We start from the raw sequence: 17,027 nt of genomic DNA on the forward strand, positions 1-17,027 counted from the left end.
CTTTGACTCTTACCCATTTTTCTCAGAAAAATCCTTCTATTCAATTTGTAAGCCTAAAAAGTAACACAAGCAACTATCATAATATACATTTTCAGATGGGTAAACTGAGGCCCAGAAAGGATGACTGGCTCCAGGCTGTTCAGGTACACAGAGCTGGGACTGAATCCAGGTCCACACTGGTTCTAAGGCATTTATTCTTTTTTTAAGTTGAGGTATTATTTACATTCAGTAAAACTCATCCCCTGTAAATGTACAGTTTGACTAATTTTGGTAATCACATATAGTCGTGTCACCACTGTGTTCCATCATACAGAACAGTTCATCTTCCTAAAAAACTTCCTTGTGCCCCTTTGCTGTTGATCCCATCCCCCAACCTGTGGTCCCTAGCAAACATTAATCTGCTTTTTTAAAAAAAGATTTATTTATTTTATTTTAGAGGGAGAGAGAGAGCACAAGCAGGAGAGGGAGAGAGAATCTCAAGCAGACTCTACACTGAGTACAGAGCCAACGTGGGGCTCCATCTCACAACCCCGAGATCACGTCCTGAGCCGGAACCAAGAGTCAGTCGTTTAACCAACCCTGCCACCCAGGTGCCCCTTAATCTGCTTTCTGTACTATAGTTTTGTTTGCCCCTTCCACAACTTCATATTAATAGAATCAATGTGTTTGACTTTCTTCAATGTTTTTGAGATTTATCCATGTTGTTACATGTGTTCATGTTTTGTTTCTCCTTATTACTGAGTAATATTCCATAGTATGGAAATACCACAATTTATCTATTCACCAGTTGTTATGGGTTAAAATGGGTACCCACAAAATACATAGGCTGAAGCATCCCCAGTGTGATTTAGTTGAAGACAGGGTCTTTAAAGAGGTAATTAAGGTTAAATGAAGTCATAAGGGTAGAGCCCTAATCCAATAGAACTAGTGTCCTTATAAGAAGAGGAGATACCAGGAATGCTCAGGAACACAGAGAAGACCAAGGAAGGTCACAGCAAGAAGGCAGCCATCCGCCAGCCAAGGACAGAGGCCTCAGGAGAAGCCAAACCTGCCAGCACTTTTATCTTGGACTTCCAGCCTCCAGACTGTGAGAAAATAAATTTGTGTTGTTTAAACCATCCAACCTATGCTATTTGTTATGGCAGCCCTAGTAAAGTAATACACCAGTCCATGGACATTTGAAAAGCCCTTACTCGTAACTTAGCAAGACCAAAGAACCAGTATTTCAAACCTCTAAAGTCCCCGAAAGTACTTAGAAATTCCCTTTAGAATTCCTACAACTTCATCATCCTTTAAGGAACTTCTCCAATTTTTTTTTTTAATTTTATTATTACTACCACACCACTATTGTTTTCTATTAATCATTACACTACTATTTTATGAATTAAAACCAGTATTTTTAATAGGCATTTTTGTGGATTGGTCAGAAAAATCTAATTGTCATTAATAATATATGAAACTATATCCTGCATCCTAAACAACTGAACTTTTGCAATGTTCTGCTTCACTGCTTATAAAATCTTATAGGAAACCTATAGATTTTAATCAATCTCACAAACAAAACAGGAATTCCTTCTTTAACCAACACAAAGGCATTCTACCTGGTTCAACAGAATACCTTAAAATCAAGAGTTAAGATAAAAGACTAAGAAGACTCACTTCAGCCTCTTCCATTTTTTTTTAAAGCAGAACTCTCCTCCAAAAGCTGAACCCCAACAGATGTGAGATATTTGTTCCCCAAAGCATTACAAGGACCCAGAGCCCAACCTGTCATGTATCCTTCCCCACAGTGGCCTTTAAAGTACCTCCTTGGATGCTGGGGTTCCAGAGAACATGATTAGAAAACTAAGGATTTATACTCTATGGTAGGACCATTCTTACTAGGTAGAAAGTTCTTTCTAACATGTGCCTCTCTACTATCCTTAACCACAGACCCTAGCCTAATCCCACTATTATTTGAGGGTCATTGCTTTATCTCCTTTTGGTTTTCTCTTTTTTACAGAGAAAATATATTTAGCTACTTTTCATAAGAAATGGTTTTCCATAACCCATATCATCCTAAACATTCTCCTTTGGATAAACCTAATTTTTCAGTAAGACAACACTTGTCTTTCCCAAGCTTCTCATGAGAACATCCAAGACCCTTCACCATCCAAGTCCCCTAACCACCTTTCAGATCCTCATTCCTATTATTCTACAAATCAGACCCATATATTCCAGTCACACCAATTCAACCCACTCTTCCCACAGTATCAATATAATATAAGCACTTATCTGTTCAGCATAAGAATCTAGATATCCATGTCTTGACATCTATTCTTCACTGCCCCTAAGAAACCCCTAACCTCCTTGTCCATTTCCACCCACTATAATTTTTCTCCCATCTCATTAAAAATATAAGTTCAAGGCTTCTCTATACCATCTTGCAGTATCCATGCATACTCCGTATTAAGTTAGTTTCCCAAGTATATTTACCATATAGGTTACTTATAGAATCTCAATATATGATATGTTATCAAAGTAATCACTTTAGAATTTCTAAGCCCATTTCCTAAATTCCTCATGAAAGCAGAAAAAATTCAATCAAAATCTGTATGTCTAACAAGATCTCTCTGGAAATAAACCTCTGAAGAATCTCTGCATTATACTGCTATCTCTACTTGGAGAGAGTGGGCATCCACATCTACTCACATCAGGTGATGTCTATGCACCTTCACATCTGTAGCCCAATAGCATTCCACTGAGAGTAACTACCACCTTACTTTCAGCAGAACTTTATTAAATGATAGAATAACTGCCCCCCCCCACCAAAAAGGGGAAGAAATCAAGAAAAGTCCTGAGAATTCTAACCACATGCCAGAGTATTTTGTATTTTACACAGATCAATCTGTCCAAATCAGGTCAGGCCCACTATAGAGGTATGCACCCAAATATTTGGCATATGTTCTCAACAAACCATCTTCTCTGAACTACTATGTCAAAATCTGATGAGGTCTCTTCATACTTTATATAAAAACTCAATTTCTAGACTGTTCAGGACAAACAATACTTGCTAATCCTACATTTTTGAACTCCAAACAATGTAGGGAATTATACAGAAAGAAGAAAGTGTGAATAAAATAGGAGCCAGTGTGCTCAGGAGTCTAATAAGAACCAAAAGCCCAGCCCCCTGGTCACTGTTCCTTGTGTCCTCCCCATGAACAAGGCTCTTCTCATGTGGGAAGGAGGGTTCTTTCATGGAAGAAAATTATGGAAAAGAAATAACTTGAGAATTTGGGAAGAGCTCCAACAACATGGAATGCTGCTCATTCGCTTCACCCCTGCCCTGACCTCCCCAAAACAGCTTCCTTTTCTGACCTGGACTTGGGAAAACCTCAGAGAATAAAGAATAGAAGGGAATGCATAGCACAGTCCTTATGCTACTTGATTCCTTCATGCTCAGATAAAGACAGACATTAGCAAGGAGGAGTGGCACTGGATCTCCCAAGAGGTAATTTCTAATTGTTCTTTTCCATCCACCCCTTGTCCACTGCTCACAGCCAAGTTTCATCCCAAATCAATTAAATTACAGTCTCTGGCACAGTGTTCACAGGTATTTTCTATTTTTATTCCCTTGACTATATAGCTGGGATTAAGAATTACTGCTAACTCTTAAATTCCACATATAAGTGAAATCATATGGTATTTGTCTTTCTCTGACTGACTTGTTTCGCTTAGCATAATACCCCCTAGTTCTATCCATGTTGTTGCAAATGGCAAGATTCCATTCTTTTTGATGGCTGAGTAATATTCCATTGTGCATATACGTGTGTGTGTGTGTGTGTGTGTGTATCCCACATCTTCTCTATCCATTCATCTGTCGATGGATATCTGGGCTCTCTCCATATTTTGGCTATTGTGGGCATTGCTGCTATAAACATTGGGGTGCATGTGCCCCTTCAAATCACTATGTTTATATCCTTTGGATAAATACCCAGTAGTAAAACAGATGAACATAGGGAAAGGGAAGGAAAAATAAAATAAGATGAAAATTGAGAGGGAGGAAAACCATAAGAGACTCTTAACTCTAGAAAACAAACTGAGGGTTGCTGGAAGGGAGGTGGGTGGGGGATGAGGTAACTGGGTGATGGCCATTAAGGACAGCATGTGATATAATGAGCACTGAGTAGTATATGCAACTCATGAATCACTAAATTCTACCTATGAGACTAATTAGAAAAGAAAAAGAATTACTGCTAACTCAAAAAGGAAAAAACGGGGACTAGGGGGAAAATAGGGAAGAAGCAGAGCCTAGCATTTGTTAGGTGTGTATTTCTTGCCAGGTCTGGTAACAGAAGCATTGCACACTTCACCTTACTGTTTGTAAAGAAGGGGTTAATAACTCCATTTAAAATTAAAAAAACAGAGATAACTTGTCTAAGTTCACAAAGCAAATAAGTGATGGATCCGGGATCTACATTCATTTCTGTTTGGCCCCCCAAACTTCATTATTTCCACTTATATTAGGGGGAAAACCCCCTTTAGTTAGATAACAAAGGTATCAGTATGCAGAGGGTAACAGAGAAGGCAAAGTTTCACCTACTTAACTTTACCTAGGGATCACCTGTATACCAAGTTTTTGTTCAAGTCTCAGACTCCCTGTCTGCACATACGAAAGGCCTGAGTGGAAGGGTGGTTAAAATTCCTGCCGTTGACAAGGAAGACTATGTTCTGAAAAGTAAAACTGATCACTTTTGGAAATGCACTCATTCTCCACAATCAATGAAGTATTATTTAGCTAATGTTACTAAAGAAGCTAAATGAAACCTAAGTGATCTTTTTTTGGAAAATCCAAAAGAGTAGAAGTCACATTAGATTAAGGGGCTGGTTGGCAGAATCATCTTTTATGTCTAAGCCATAGATGACTATTCCTTGGCTGTAGGACATCAGCAAGTTCCTTTACCTTTTTCAGAAAATAAAGGTACTGCCATGTTTTAAACAAGGCTGCAATGAAGATGAAATGAATGACCATGATTCTCAACTTTTCTTTCCAAGTGCCCCCAAAGCAGAGGGAAACAAATCACAGAGCATTCTGAAAACTTATTAAAATCTTAGGATACCCTTTGAAGTTGTCAGCTTTATCTTAAAAACTGCATATCAATTTCATATATCACTCTTATCACATAACCCATGTTTTGTTTGGATAAGAGAAGAATCCTGGGGTAAAAGTGGCGTTCAGGAAAGTGGATTTTGACCATGTCTGGCAACCCATTATATGCATTACAAAAGCACAGAGGTCTAAGAAAGTACTTTGTAAACTGTTAATTGCTAGATCCATATATATCATTAACATCTTCCAAAAGAAGAGTTAAAACAAATCTTTATAATGGAACTAAGGTAGACTGGATATTCTCTAAGGCTGTTACACTGTGCTTTTCACAGTTTCTCTGAGCTATCTTTCCCTGTCTTCTCGTCTCCAATATCGAGTACCTACTGAGTAGGTTTGGCACTGCACTTGAAGCCAGTGAAGAGCTGTGAGGTAAAAGCTAGTCTCAGCTCTCTTGAAGCATACATATTAAAGACCAACATTAAACAGTTAATTACAAGTGTGGTGAGTGCCATAAATGGGAAGTCCAGGTTCTACAGCCTACACAAGTGAAGAAAGCAAACAGAGAGGCCTGCAGGGTAAAGTAGGTAACTTTTCAGTTTCCTGTATCTTTATTACTGAGTCAGAAGCACCCAATTCCTAGCACTTTAAACAGAGTCACACACACAAGGAACTTCTTCCAAAATCCAATTAATAAGTCAAGAATATTTCAGACTACACTTATTTACAGTGTTCAATGTCAGACCATGTAGACTAGGTTTATTGCTCTGTTTTCAGGAAAAGTTTATTAAGCATTCAGAGCATAAACAAGGTGACAAGTAACATTAGAAAAACAATTTTCCCGGGCACCTGGGTGGCTCAGTTGGTTGGGTGACTGCCTTCGGCTCGGGTCGTGGTCCTGGAGTCCTGGGATCGAGTCCCGCATCGGGCTCCCTGCTCGGCAGGGAGTCTGCTTCTCCCTCTGACCCTCCCCCCCTCTCATGTGCTCTCTCTCATTCTCTCTCTCTCAAATAAATAAATAAAATCTAAAAAAAAAAAAAGAAAAAGAAAAACAATTTTCCCTAAGACAATGAATTTGTGTGTTTGTGCTAAACTAGTATAAAAATAATACACCATTCTTAACAATTAAGTATTTAAAGAAAAGGTTATCACCCTCAACCTGGAGGCAAAAGGTTCTGCTCCTGCCTCCCTTGTCACCCTACCCAATTCACATAGTCTCTGGAACCTCAGCTTCCACATCTGTAAATGAGGTCAAAACAGAAACAGCAATGCCCTTGGGTCCCCTACGACATTCACATACAGCACCCACTTAATATTGTTTGAAACTTGAGTACTTAAAAGTTAGAGAACATTACATATCCCTATAGTTACTGTTTTTCATTTTTAAATTAGCCATCTTTTACAATATATTCATACCACAGCTGTATGCTAATTTTACTCCTAAATCTGTTCATATGGAAACAACAGCACTAGATCTTGTCTCTAAAAGTTCAAAATACTCAGAGATGACGTCTTTAATCTGAGAATCTCAAAATAATTCCTTCACTATCTCATTACTCTGCTAAAAAATTATTTACTTACATCCACTCATGGTGAGCAGAAATACAATGTACTCTTCAAGTTTTGGAAAATTCCATTTGGGATTCTAGCAAACCTGGCTCTCTTCCCATTCTGGCATAAAAGCATCATGTGTTCAGCTCCCTCTCGGCCACTTCCTCTCAGCTGAGCCTTTCCCCAAGGAGCTTACTCCCCGCACAGAAAGAAAGGGAGGAGGAAAAGGAAGCCCTGCAACCACACAGGAGTCTCTGCCCAACTTGAAAGTTCAGAGAAAAACCCTTTCACATTTCCTCTTTTGATTCAACAAATGCTCTAGCAGCCCATAGTTCAAACAGAAATATAAGCAAAATCTTCCAAAATATTTTCAAGAGGAAAAAAGTGGAAGACAGCATAAACTAAAGCTCCAAGTTTCCTGGTGCATCAGCTTTGCATAAGTTGTTTAACAATCAATGACCTCAGAGTTTCTCAAGCAGGTGAATGTCTTTGTGGTTTAAGATATTAAAAATTTAAATCTTCACCTCTTGTAACTTAGACTCTAGTTACAAACTGAAAGAGATCAGAAAACAAATGCCAAGAAAGCTTTTAATTTAAATAAAATTGAAACACTGTTACATTACAAAACTATTGTCTAAAAAAAAAATCATTCTCTGGCATATCTTCTCTGAATAAGACTATGCCCCCTACTTTCCAAACATAGCAGTAGTGATACCTTATTTGTACATGTACCTAACCTCATCTAAATCTCACAAAAGAATGAGGTAGAGTATCCTAACTGTGCTCTTACAGGTTCTTAAACAAGGAGAGACTTAGGAGATTCAGAGACTTGCTCAGCTAGTTGCCATCCTGATCACATGACTCCTCCAAGATCTAAGCCCTTACATAGGTCCTCTGAAAAAAGGGAGACAATATTACTTCAAAATATCCTTGAAGCTGTCATATTTTTGTCACTCTATATTAGTTTACATTTTCTAGAATTTTATATTAATGGAATCACCTAGTACATACTCTTTGTCCAGCTTTTCAACTCAGCATAATTATTTTGAGTCATTCATGTTGTTACATGTATCAATAGTTCACTTCCTTCTATTGCTGGAAGTATTCCATTATATCAATGTACCACAATTTGTTTATCCATTCTCCAATTGAGAAACATATGGATTATTTATAATTTTGGCAATCATGAATAATGCTGCTTTGAACATGTGCATACAACCTTTATATGGACATACATTTTCATTTTTGCTCTTAAGTAAATTCCTAGGAGCAGAACTGCTGCATCATATGGTAGGTGTATGTTTAACTTTGCGTGTGTATATGTTTAACTTTTTAAGAAACTGCCAAAATGTAGCCTAAAACGACTACGCCATTTTACATTACAAAAATTACAGTATGGCACCTTTAAGGTGCCAAACGTCACTAGAGATGGAGCAACTCTAGGCCGCAAAGAAGGTGCATGTCCCAAAGTCAGGGGACAGAGGCAGAAGGCATTTCATACTGAAAAAAAGATTCATAAAAAAAGAAGTGGCATTGTACCCTGGTACAGTCATTGTAGCTTATGAGCAACTCGTAGGTGTGCTGCCTTAAATCACATCAGGAAAACCTCTATTTAAAAACAACCAATATAATATAGACTCATGTTTGGGAAGTCACACACAAGGAAAAAAAAAATCTTTAAAAGGCAGCAATAAAGCTGATGCAAGCAATCACAACAACAGCTCACCAGAGCATTATCTCCTAGTCAGGCACTATGCTAAGCTTTACAAGATTTATATATGGCCACTTCAGTGGTCACTATCTCCATTTTCCAGGGAAGAAACCAGAGGCAGAGGAGTGAAGAATGTGGCCCTAAGGTCATATGGCTTGTGAGGCACAGAAGCAGAACTGCTTTTCTTGGCTATGCTAATTTACTGCTCCATCCTCAGGTTCTGCATGCCTTCCAGCCTGCTTGGAGGATGCTTTCTTGAAGCTGAATGATCCACCCCTTCAACAACACTTCTCCCTGTATCCAATTTCATACTCACCAAGGAACTTTCTGATATTAAACTGGTTTTCCAAGCCCAATCTCTACTTGGAAAAAGAAGAGCTGACCAGTCAAGAAACATAAAGTAGATACACTTGGCAGTGATTATCTCTTAGAGTAAATTACCAGACCAGGCATTTTGGTTTTGAACACTAATTTGACCATAAATTTGGTTCACCTGACTAATCATGGAGGTACCAATATCCTTTTCAGAGGATCATCATAATAGAGGAAAAATCACCAAAATCAGGTATCAATCCTATACAAGGCCACAACTGCTAAACTCAACTCCATACCTAAGAGTTTAACAAAACAAAACCAAAAGGTACTGCTGGTGTTAGAAAAAATCTGACTGATAGAACTACTACATATATAGCTGGAAGCATTTTCAGTAGCCTCCTTCCTCCTCCAGCAGGAAAAATAAAAATACATTATGCAAACTTCTAGTGTTTTTGATGTAAATGCGAAGAGATGAAAGGACAGAATTATTACAAAGTTAAGAAAAAATATATTACCAGTTTAAATGGAAGGGACATATTGCTTCAGAACTAATTTTATTTTGGAAATACCAGACAAGTGGCAGGTCTCACTGATGGATCAGAATTTCTTCCCCCAATCGTCCCTTCCATACTCTACAATGCTTAAGGACCTAATATTTTGGGGAAAAGCCACAATTTAGATGTGTCTCTTAGTTTCCTCCCCAAAGGCGGGCCTGCTAATTCTTACTAGATTCATGGTCTTGAATAGGAAAAATCAGTAGATTCTTTGGTTTCACACAAATCTTGCTAGTTCTTCCATACCCTACATGTCTATAGGGTTACCATTTTCTAAAGTTAGTATCCTATCCTCCACTCCCATTTTCTGTCTTCTTGATGACATCAGGGGCAGTGATTCTCAGAGGAAAGTATAACTGGAAGACATGCTCTAAGAACACCAAAACATGGGAAACTGGCCCACTCAAAGCTGGGAAGTAGCACTGAGAAGTGAGAATTCTCACCATGGCACCTCTGTCATTCCCCTCAAGTCAGGAGAGGTTAGAACATGGTGTCTTCAGAAGAGATTTCGGTTTGGTAAGGTCAAGGAAATAAAATAAGGTTGGAAGTTTTTTGAAGACACAATGAATGGCAGCATTATGTACAGAATTAGGAAGCACAGATTTTGTAAAGCAAAAAAGAGGAAAAAATAAAGTAAGAAAGGGTAACAAAGAAGGAACTATAACTGACATTTCTTTTTTTTTAAATTTAAGCTTGATTCAATTGTCTTTAATTTTCTCAGCCAGTCCCTTCTTGTCTGAAAATACAATTCAACCCTGTCCCTTTCAATAAGCACCAATAAAGTTTCAGTGATTTCAGTTATGTCTATATGAACGCTGAGGGGAAGGAAGGACAGACAAGTCACAGGACAATAACTGTTGGGCCGACAAATGGTAGATATAAAAGGAAAGACAATACCCAGATGTGCTTGTGCATGTGTCACATATGTAAGTCACCGGATGAGTTAGGCTCAACCACACAAAAGGGAAGAAAAGCTTTATCACAGCAAGTCTGTCAAAATCTGTAGGTCTCACAAGGATCTACCAAGGAGGATATTTTGTTTATTCTGATCATTTCAAGTTGGCGTCAACTTTGAAAGAGAGCAAATGTCAAATTCTGGTTGTTTTTATGGTCTACTTTGAGGAGCCTACAGGGCAGCACCCAGACTCATTTGAAGATAGATATACTCTCATATTTGCCATAATGTAGTAAATATGCATAACTCATCAACATTTGATATAGATATTGGCAAAATGACCCTTTTGGTAATTTAAGAAAATATTACATGGGGCGCCTGGCTGGCTTAATCGGTAGGGCATGTAACTCTTGATCTCAGGGTCGGGAGTTCAAGCCCCACACTGGGTGGGCGTAGAGCATACTTAAAAAAATAGTAAAAGTAGAAGGTAAAAATAAGAAAATAAAAATATATTACAGACTCAGAATCTTCATTCTGAAAACAATCATTAAAGATGACCTAATTCAGTCCCCTTCTCTTACAGATGAGGAAATTTAGAAGCTAAAAGGGGAATTTAAGCATCATGCACAAACTGGAAAGAACATAAACAAAATCTTATTTAAAAGCAGAGAATTAAAGAGAATCAAATCAAAGAGAATCAAAACCTTTTAAAAAGAAAAGTGTCTTTTAGCTTCATTTTATACACAGAACAATGGTAAATTATATCCTCTCCCTCTTGCAAAAGAGGACTCATACCACAGCAAATCAGGTCTTTTCTAAAATACACACTCATCCTTTCAGACAGACATACTACCATACTGTTTTTTCCATTTACATTCAACTCTAGATCCCATCACCTCACTGAAGTGTTTCCACAAAGTTTCACAAAACTGCTGAGGCTCAGCAAGTTAAGCATGTTTATTAATCCTCACCCCAATGTGCCTGATTCTAGGGAAAAAAAATAGAGGTACCATAATCTAAAAGTAAAGTGACCCTTCTTTTAGAAATTAGAAAATAGAGGTGGATAGTCTGGAATTTTTACAGTTTCCAAGACCCTCCAAAAGAGGGAATACTACTAGCTATTTAGAACAAAATACGCATGCAGTGGATTAGGACCTGCATCATCAAGTTCTGCAAGTGGTTCTCAGCAGTGGCCGCTGCAAGGTAGGCTACATGTCAGAACCAAAAGAAATGCGGAATACGTATTTTAGAGATAACTTAGATAAAATCTGCCCTAAGGAACTCCAGTGGTAGGAAGGAAAGGAGTAATATTGTACACATCCCTAGATTTACCCAGTATGTCCCCCCTGTGTATCCACGGTCAGTTTGTACATCTGGGAGGATGACAGGGAACAATTTGTTGTCACTCATTTAACAGAGGAAAAAAACCTAAGTCCTGAGAGATTCAATGGCTTTTATGGTCCTTCTGATAACTGACAATTTCTATTTAGAGACTGTTTTGCAAAGCTACTTGGTCCACAGACACTAGGAAGAAGAACTGATGCCAGCCAGACATTTCTTCCAGTATTAACTAATACAATGACTTTCTGGTTAATTAGGTTTTAATGTTCCAGAACTCAATCCAACAATTACACTGACAAAACCATTTCTAACCTGCACAGCTGCTGACCACTTATACCACACAAATTCCACTAATGGGAGACCCCTGATGTCCAGTTAGAAGCACTTGTTGGCTATCTACCAAAATGAGTAAAGTCTGAGTTATATATAAATAAATTGATCTATTCATTCACATTCTCTACCTTACTCCCTCTCTCTCCCTTCACCTGTCTCCTTTCTTCCTCTCCTCCTTCCTTGCCCCACCCCAATGGTATGCAGCAGGGGTCTGCAAACTTCTCTGTAAAGGGCCAGATAGTAAATAGTTCAGGCTTTTTGGGCTCTGCCACTGCGGCACAAAAATAGCTAGCTTTGTGGCACAAAAAATAAATGAATGGGCGTAGCTGTGTTTCAGTAAAACTTTAAACCAGCCAATGGGCCAGATTTGGCTCAAAGGGCTGTAGTTTGTCAACCCCTAGTACAGAGTAGCAGTTCTCAACTTTTAGCCTGCATCAGCATCACCTATAGAATTTGTTAATACCCAGATTTCTCAGCCCCATCGTTAAAGTTTTTGATGCAGCCCGTCTGTAGCGGGGCCTGAGATTTTGCATTTTTACTAAGTTCCCAAATGATGCTGATGCTGCTGGTCCAGGGACCCCACTTCGAGAACCACAGAGATAGAATAATGGTCTATCCCGCTCTAAGTGGAAGGTTGAAATGTAATGAACAATTAAGAAAGTGAAAATTACATGCTGTAGCCTTGACTGCTAATTTTATAGAATATTTCATATGAAGACTTACTGTTAAGTGCCATAATATTATCTGTTCCTGGATGATGGAAATTTATTCCCATGCGTCCTAAAAAATAAAATAATTTTATTTTAAGCACAAAGAAAAGAATGCTTAATATAATTCAAATACATTGTAAAAGATAAACATTATAAAAAGCTAAAACAGATTAATCCACAACAATGCTATAATCTATAACAAGGCCATAGCAGTTACAACAGTTTTTAAATCAAGTCATAAAACATACAAATGAAAAAAATCTTAAAAACAAAGCCAAAATCTCAATAACAAATAAAACAAAATGAAAAAGAAGCTTCCCTTATACTGAAATTTTAAAGCATCTCTCGCATTCCGATTTAAACATGCTAATTGGATTAAGCATTTTATTTAAACAACCATTCATACTGCCCTTCAAATTCAAGCAGCAAAATAATGAATATAAACTTGAAGCTTAGAGGAAATAAAAGATAAATGTTTCACAGTGGCTCTAAAATGCAACATAATTATCAGAATGGCAACCAGAAGAAAGATGGTAACATTTATACAATAGGTATAGTGGGGAAAAACGACCCGCCTAAAAATCTAGGGTTCTTATCCTTTCCCTACCACTAACTAGTTTTATGACCTTGGGCATAATGCTTACCCCCAGACCTTCATTCTTATAGTAACAGGTTTCAAACGTCTGCCCACACTGACTGGCTGCCTGTTTTTGTACACCTCTGAGCTAAGGATCATTTTTACATTTTTAAAGGGTTGTAAAAATAAAAACTAAAAAACAAAGAATAATATGTGACAGAGACCATATGAACCACAGGCCTAAAATATTTTTTCTCTGGCCCTTTACAGACAAAAGTTTGCCAACCTCTGGTCTGTAAGATGGTAAGTCTGAAACAGATGTTTTAACGAATAGCCTCCAGGGTTAAGAGTGGAAGATGCACGCAGTTGGTATGTTTTTCATGAATTATTTGGGAAAAGGAGGTAGATATATTAAAAGAATAATGAAACAGAGAGCCTTATATGGAAAAAAATGAATTTAGGTTTTCTTGACCAAGCTCTTCAACAAAGTAATTGTTGATACAGTGCTTTTTGTGTAAAGCTAATATACATATGACCTTGGTTCTGCAAAGGTCTTCATGTCCAATTAGATCAAAGGTTATCATGAAATTCTCAGAAAAATGTCAATTTTATGTCATTACTACTGTTTAAATACATGTCAACAGTATGGGGGGATGATACAGAGAATGCTGGAGATGTGGAAGTGATTGACTTTAACAAATACAGTGTTATAAATAATTGCAAAAGGTCAGTCATCATTTGGTATTAATCTCTGTTGTGGGGTACTGGAGGCAAACAGCATTATCGAGCTCTTCTGGCCCAAAAGAGAAGAATCACAGTGGCCAAAACAGAGCATTTGCTTCAAATAAAAAGGAATAATGAATTCTCAGCCAAATCAATTTTTTGCCTAGACAAAGCCATCCTAATCTCTTAAAAACCCTGAGGTCACAGTAATTATTGAAAGGTCATCTCATATTAAGGGATAAGGGAAAAAAAACCCTCATAAGTGTAATGTTGTTTGTACTGTTGGATGTGTGTGTGTATGTGTGTATATGAGAAAGAGAGAGAGAGAAATTAAGAATGGAAAAATCATCAACAATTGATGGATTCTAAGGAGATAATTCTAATTTTACCACGAAGCATTATAGGACTGTCAATAAAAATTATTTTTAGTTTTTATTATTTTAAACTTATTAGGAGAAAGATATTATATACATCTAGCTCTAATTTTATGGAAACTATTTTGCTAGCATTTATATTACAGTAAAATTATTTTTTAGAATATATTTAAAATCATCCTATTAGTAAAGAGCCATTTTTTAAATAATAGAATTGCCTGTTTTATTTTTTATTGATTTCATAGATCTTTTCATACTTACTAGAGGCTAATTGTGAGGAGTTTCAGAAACTACCCATTGTTTAAAGACACATTTAACAGTATCTATATATGTAATTACTCTGTGTCTTATGTTTTTCCATCTCCTAAGTCATTTCAGAGTCTCTAAAGATTATGGTCTACCCCATATGCAACGAGTGCTACCTCCTACCACCACCTTGATCAAAACCTGTAATAGGAAAATTTGTCCTGAGAATAAGGCTTGTGGCTCAGTAGGGAGAATTTACATTGTGGTTTTAGTTAGCTGTATGAATATTCTATTATTTTCAGATAATCAAGACCTTATTTTGGATTCATTACCACCAAATACTAATATCCATAAAAACTAGATGTGATTTACTCATTGTATTCTGAGATATCCAAATTTAACAGTAAATAGTCACTGGAAAGGATGCCTAAAAACCCAACAAGAGTTCAAAATCACTGCCCGGCAGAACTTAAGGAAATGGCATATAGAGATGGTCTCTTCAATCTCTGACCAAGGAATATTCAGACGTGGGTGTGGTTTCTAAAAAGCCAGGAGTGTCGCCTAAAATAATAAAGGGTTATCAAGAAAACTAAACAAGCCTTGGGGCACCTGGGTGGCTCAGTGGGTTGGGCATCTGACTCCTGATTTTGGCTCAGGTCCTGATCTCAGAGTCGTAAGACTGAGGCCCGCATCTGGCATCTGGCTCTGGGCTCAGCATGGAGCCTGCTTAGGATTCTCTCTCTCCCTCTCCCTCTGCCCTTCCTGCCCCCTCTAAAACAAAAACAAAAACCAAGCAAGCCCAAATTTAGTTGATCTTCATTAAACTTCTTTTATTTACCGTGCTACAATCGTTTATGGTAAAGAATTATGTGGTTTTAAAATCGCTACATCAAATAATAGTTTTTATATGTTTCTGGAAGCACTGCTGTTCCCACACTTAAAGGGTATCACTCTCTGCAGTCCTCCAGAAGCTGGGTCCTTTTTGGGCTCTTTCCAGGTCTTAGGAGTTTTCAGCTTGAAAAGATGAAACTGAGAGGAAGCTCAGTAGTTTTCTGATTATCGTCTCCTAGCCCACACTGATGACTTCCAATTCAATCTTTCTAAAGATGCAGCAAAAAAAAAAGAGCCTTAGGCAACGTTTTGTAGATGAAGGCATCAGGATTTGCTGAAAAGCAGAAAACTTTTTGCCTTTCCTGGTATCCTCCCTGATTCTGTTAGTCTTTCTGACTTCAGTGGCTATCTGGATCAACATCATCCACAAAAGATTTTATAAGAGACTCTGTGTCATGCCAGACCCATCAGAACCAATTATTTAAATACAATCTGTTTCCCAACTAAATGCAAATTCTTTCTAGTAAAACCACACTTATGGCTTCTTTAAGCTACTTTCTTTACCTCTTCAAAAATTAATGTTTAGATTACAAAATGCAATATATTTTCATCGGAGAAAGATTAGATGATACAAAAAAAATGCAAAAAATAAGATCACCAATTAAAGACAAGCTCTGTTAACATTTTGATTTATATTCTTCCAGTTTAAGGAGTGTTTATGTGTAAAGATTCCTTTCTAAAAGTAGAATTATTTTATGTTTTTTCTTAATATATTTTGCATCTTAAATTTTATAGTTATTATGAGATTTTGAAGGAGAAAATATATAACAGCAAAAGAAAAACGGATTCCAAATTCAGATGAGGCCATTTCTTTTTTCTTCCTTTTGTCCACCAAATACTGCTGCTGCCTAATCAGCTGTGAAAATAGAATCAAGTGTGTGACATCTGGTGATTTTTGTTAATGCAGTCTGGTGCTGCCAGCGTGACATTTTGTCACCTGTCCATGGTCTGCTATTTTTAAATTGTTCTTGTCAGCCAGCTATCTTTTAAGTGTGGTATAAAATATAAGGTTTCGAAAACTGAAAGGCATACTTGGTTTTACAGAGTTAAATGATGCTGTGGAAATCTGAGACTGTCCCACTTTCCCCACTGCACAGGGCCTGATAAATGGGGGTGAGGGGATGGAGGGAGAAGCTGGGTTATGTATGTTTATCCAGACTGTGAAAATCACAGTCTCATAAGCTCAAGTCACATTCATATTTAAGAGGCTAGTTATAAAAAAAAATGACCTCTATTGTTGTTCAAAGTTTCAGGGTCCAACCAACCTATATTTTTATATGTCCAAAATAAAACCTGGAAATTTTATGAATCCGTAATTATGAAAGTCACCTCTTCACTTCTGCAATATGTTACGAGATAGGGAATAACTGCTGTATCTTCCTCTAATCATCCCTATTTGCTCTAAAAAAGTGAAGTCCTTCACAGACCTTCACGTAATAGAATGTAAGTGCTGTATTCTAGAAAAGGTTATAAGAAAAATGCATTTTCTGCTGGGTTGTATTTTCCACCAATTTTCTCTATAAAATTGAAGATACATTCCTTCAGAAAAAGTATCCACAAGATGAAATACTATATTATGTAAGAATACAGTAAAATGGTGTTTTAAAGTCCTTTTAAGGAAAAATGATAAAATTTTGGCACTAAAGTATTCTAAATATGTTCCAAAGAACCAAGAAGCAAAAGCTATGAGCTTAGACCTGAGGTCAAATTCTAGTTTCTT

General features: G+C 37.3%; 1 protein-coding gene across 3 annotated transcripts in view; it reads right to left on the reverse strand.

Annotated features, from left to right (window-relative positions):
* CPEB3 (cytoplasmic polyadenylation element binding protein 3) overlaps window positions 1–17,027 on the reverse strand; it is a 150,860-nt gene that overhangs the window by 88,850 nt on the left and 44,983 nt on the right. For 2 of the 3 annotated variants that reach the window (XM_021699787.1, XM_021699786.1), the window contains exon 3: window positions 12,510–12,566. In XM_021699787.1, coding sequence (XP_021555462.1) covers window positions 12,510–12,566 — 57 coding nt within the window. Of the gene's footprint in view, window positions 1–12,505; window positions 12,567–17,027 lie in introns of all 3 variants that reach the window. The other variant, XM_044916548.1, reaches the window with a different exon arrangement.

The sequence above is a fragment of the Neomonachus schauinslandi genome, chromosome 6 (assembly GCF_002201575.2).
Source record: "Neomonachus schauinslandi chromosome 6, ASM220157v2, whole genome shotgun sequence".
In the NCBI taxonomy this organism is placed as follows: domain Eukaryota; kingdom Metazoa; phylum Chordata; class Mammalia; order Carnivora; family Phocidae; genus Neomonachus; species Neomonachus schauinslandi.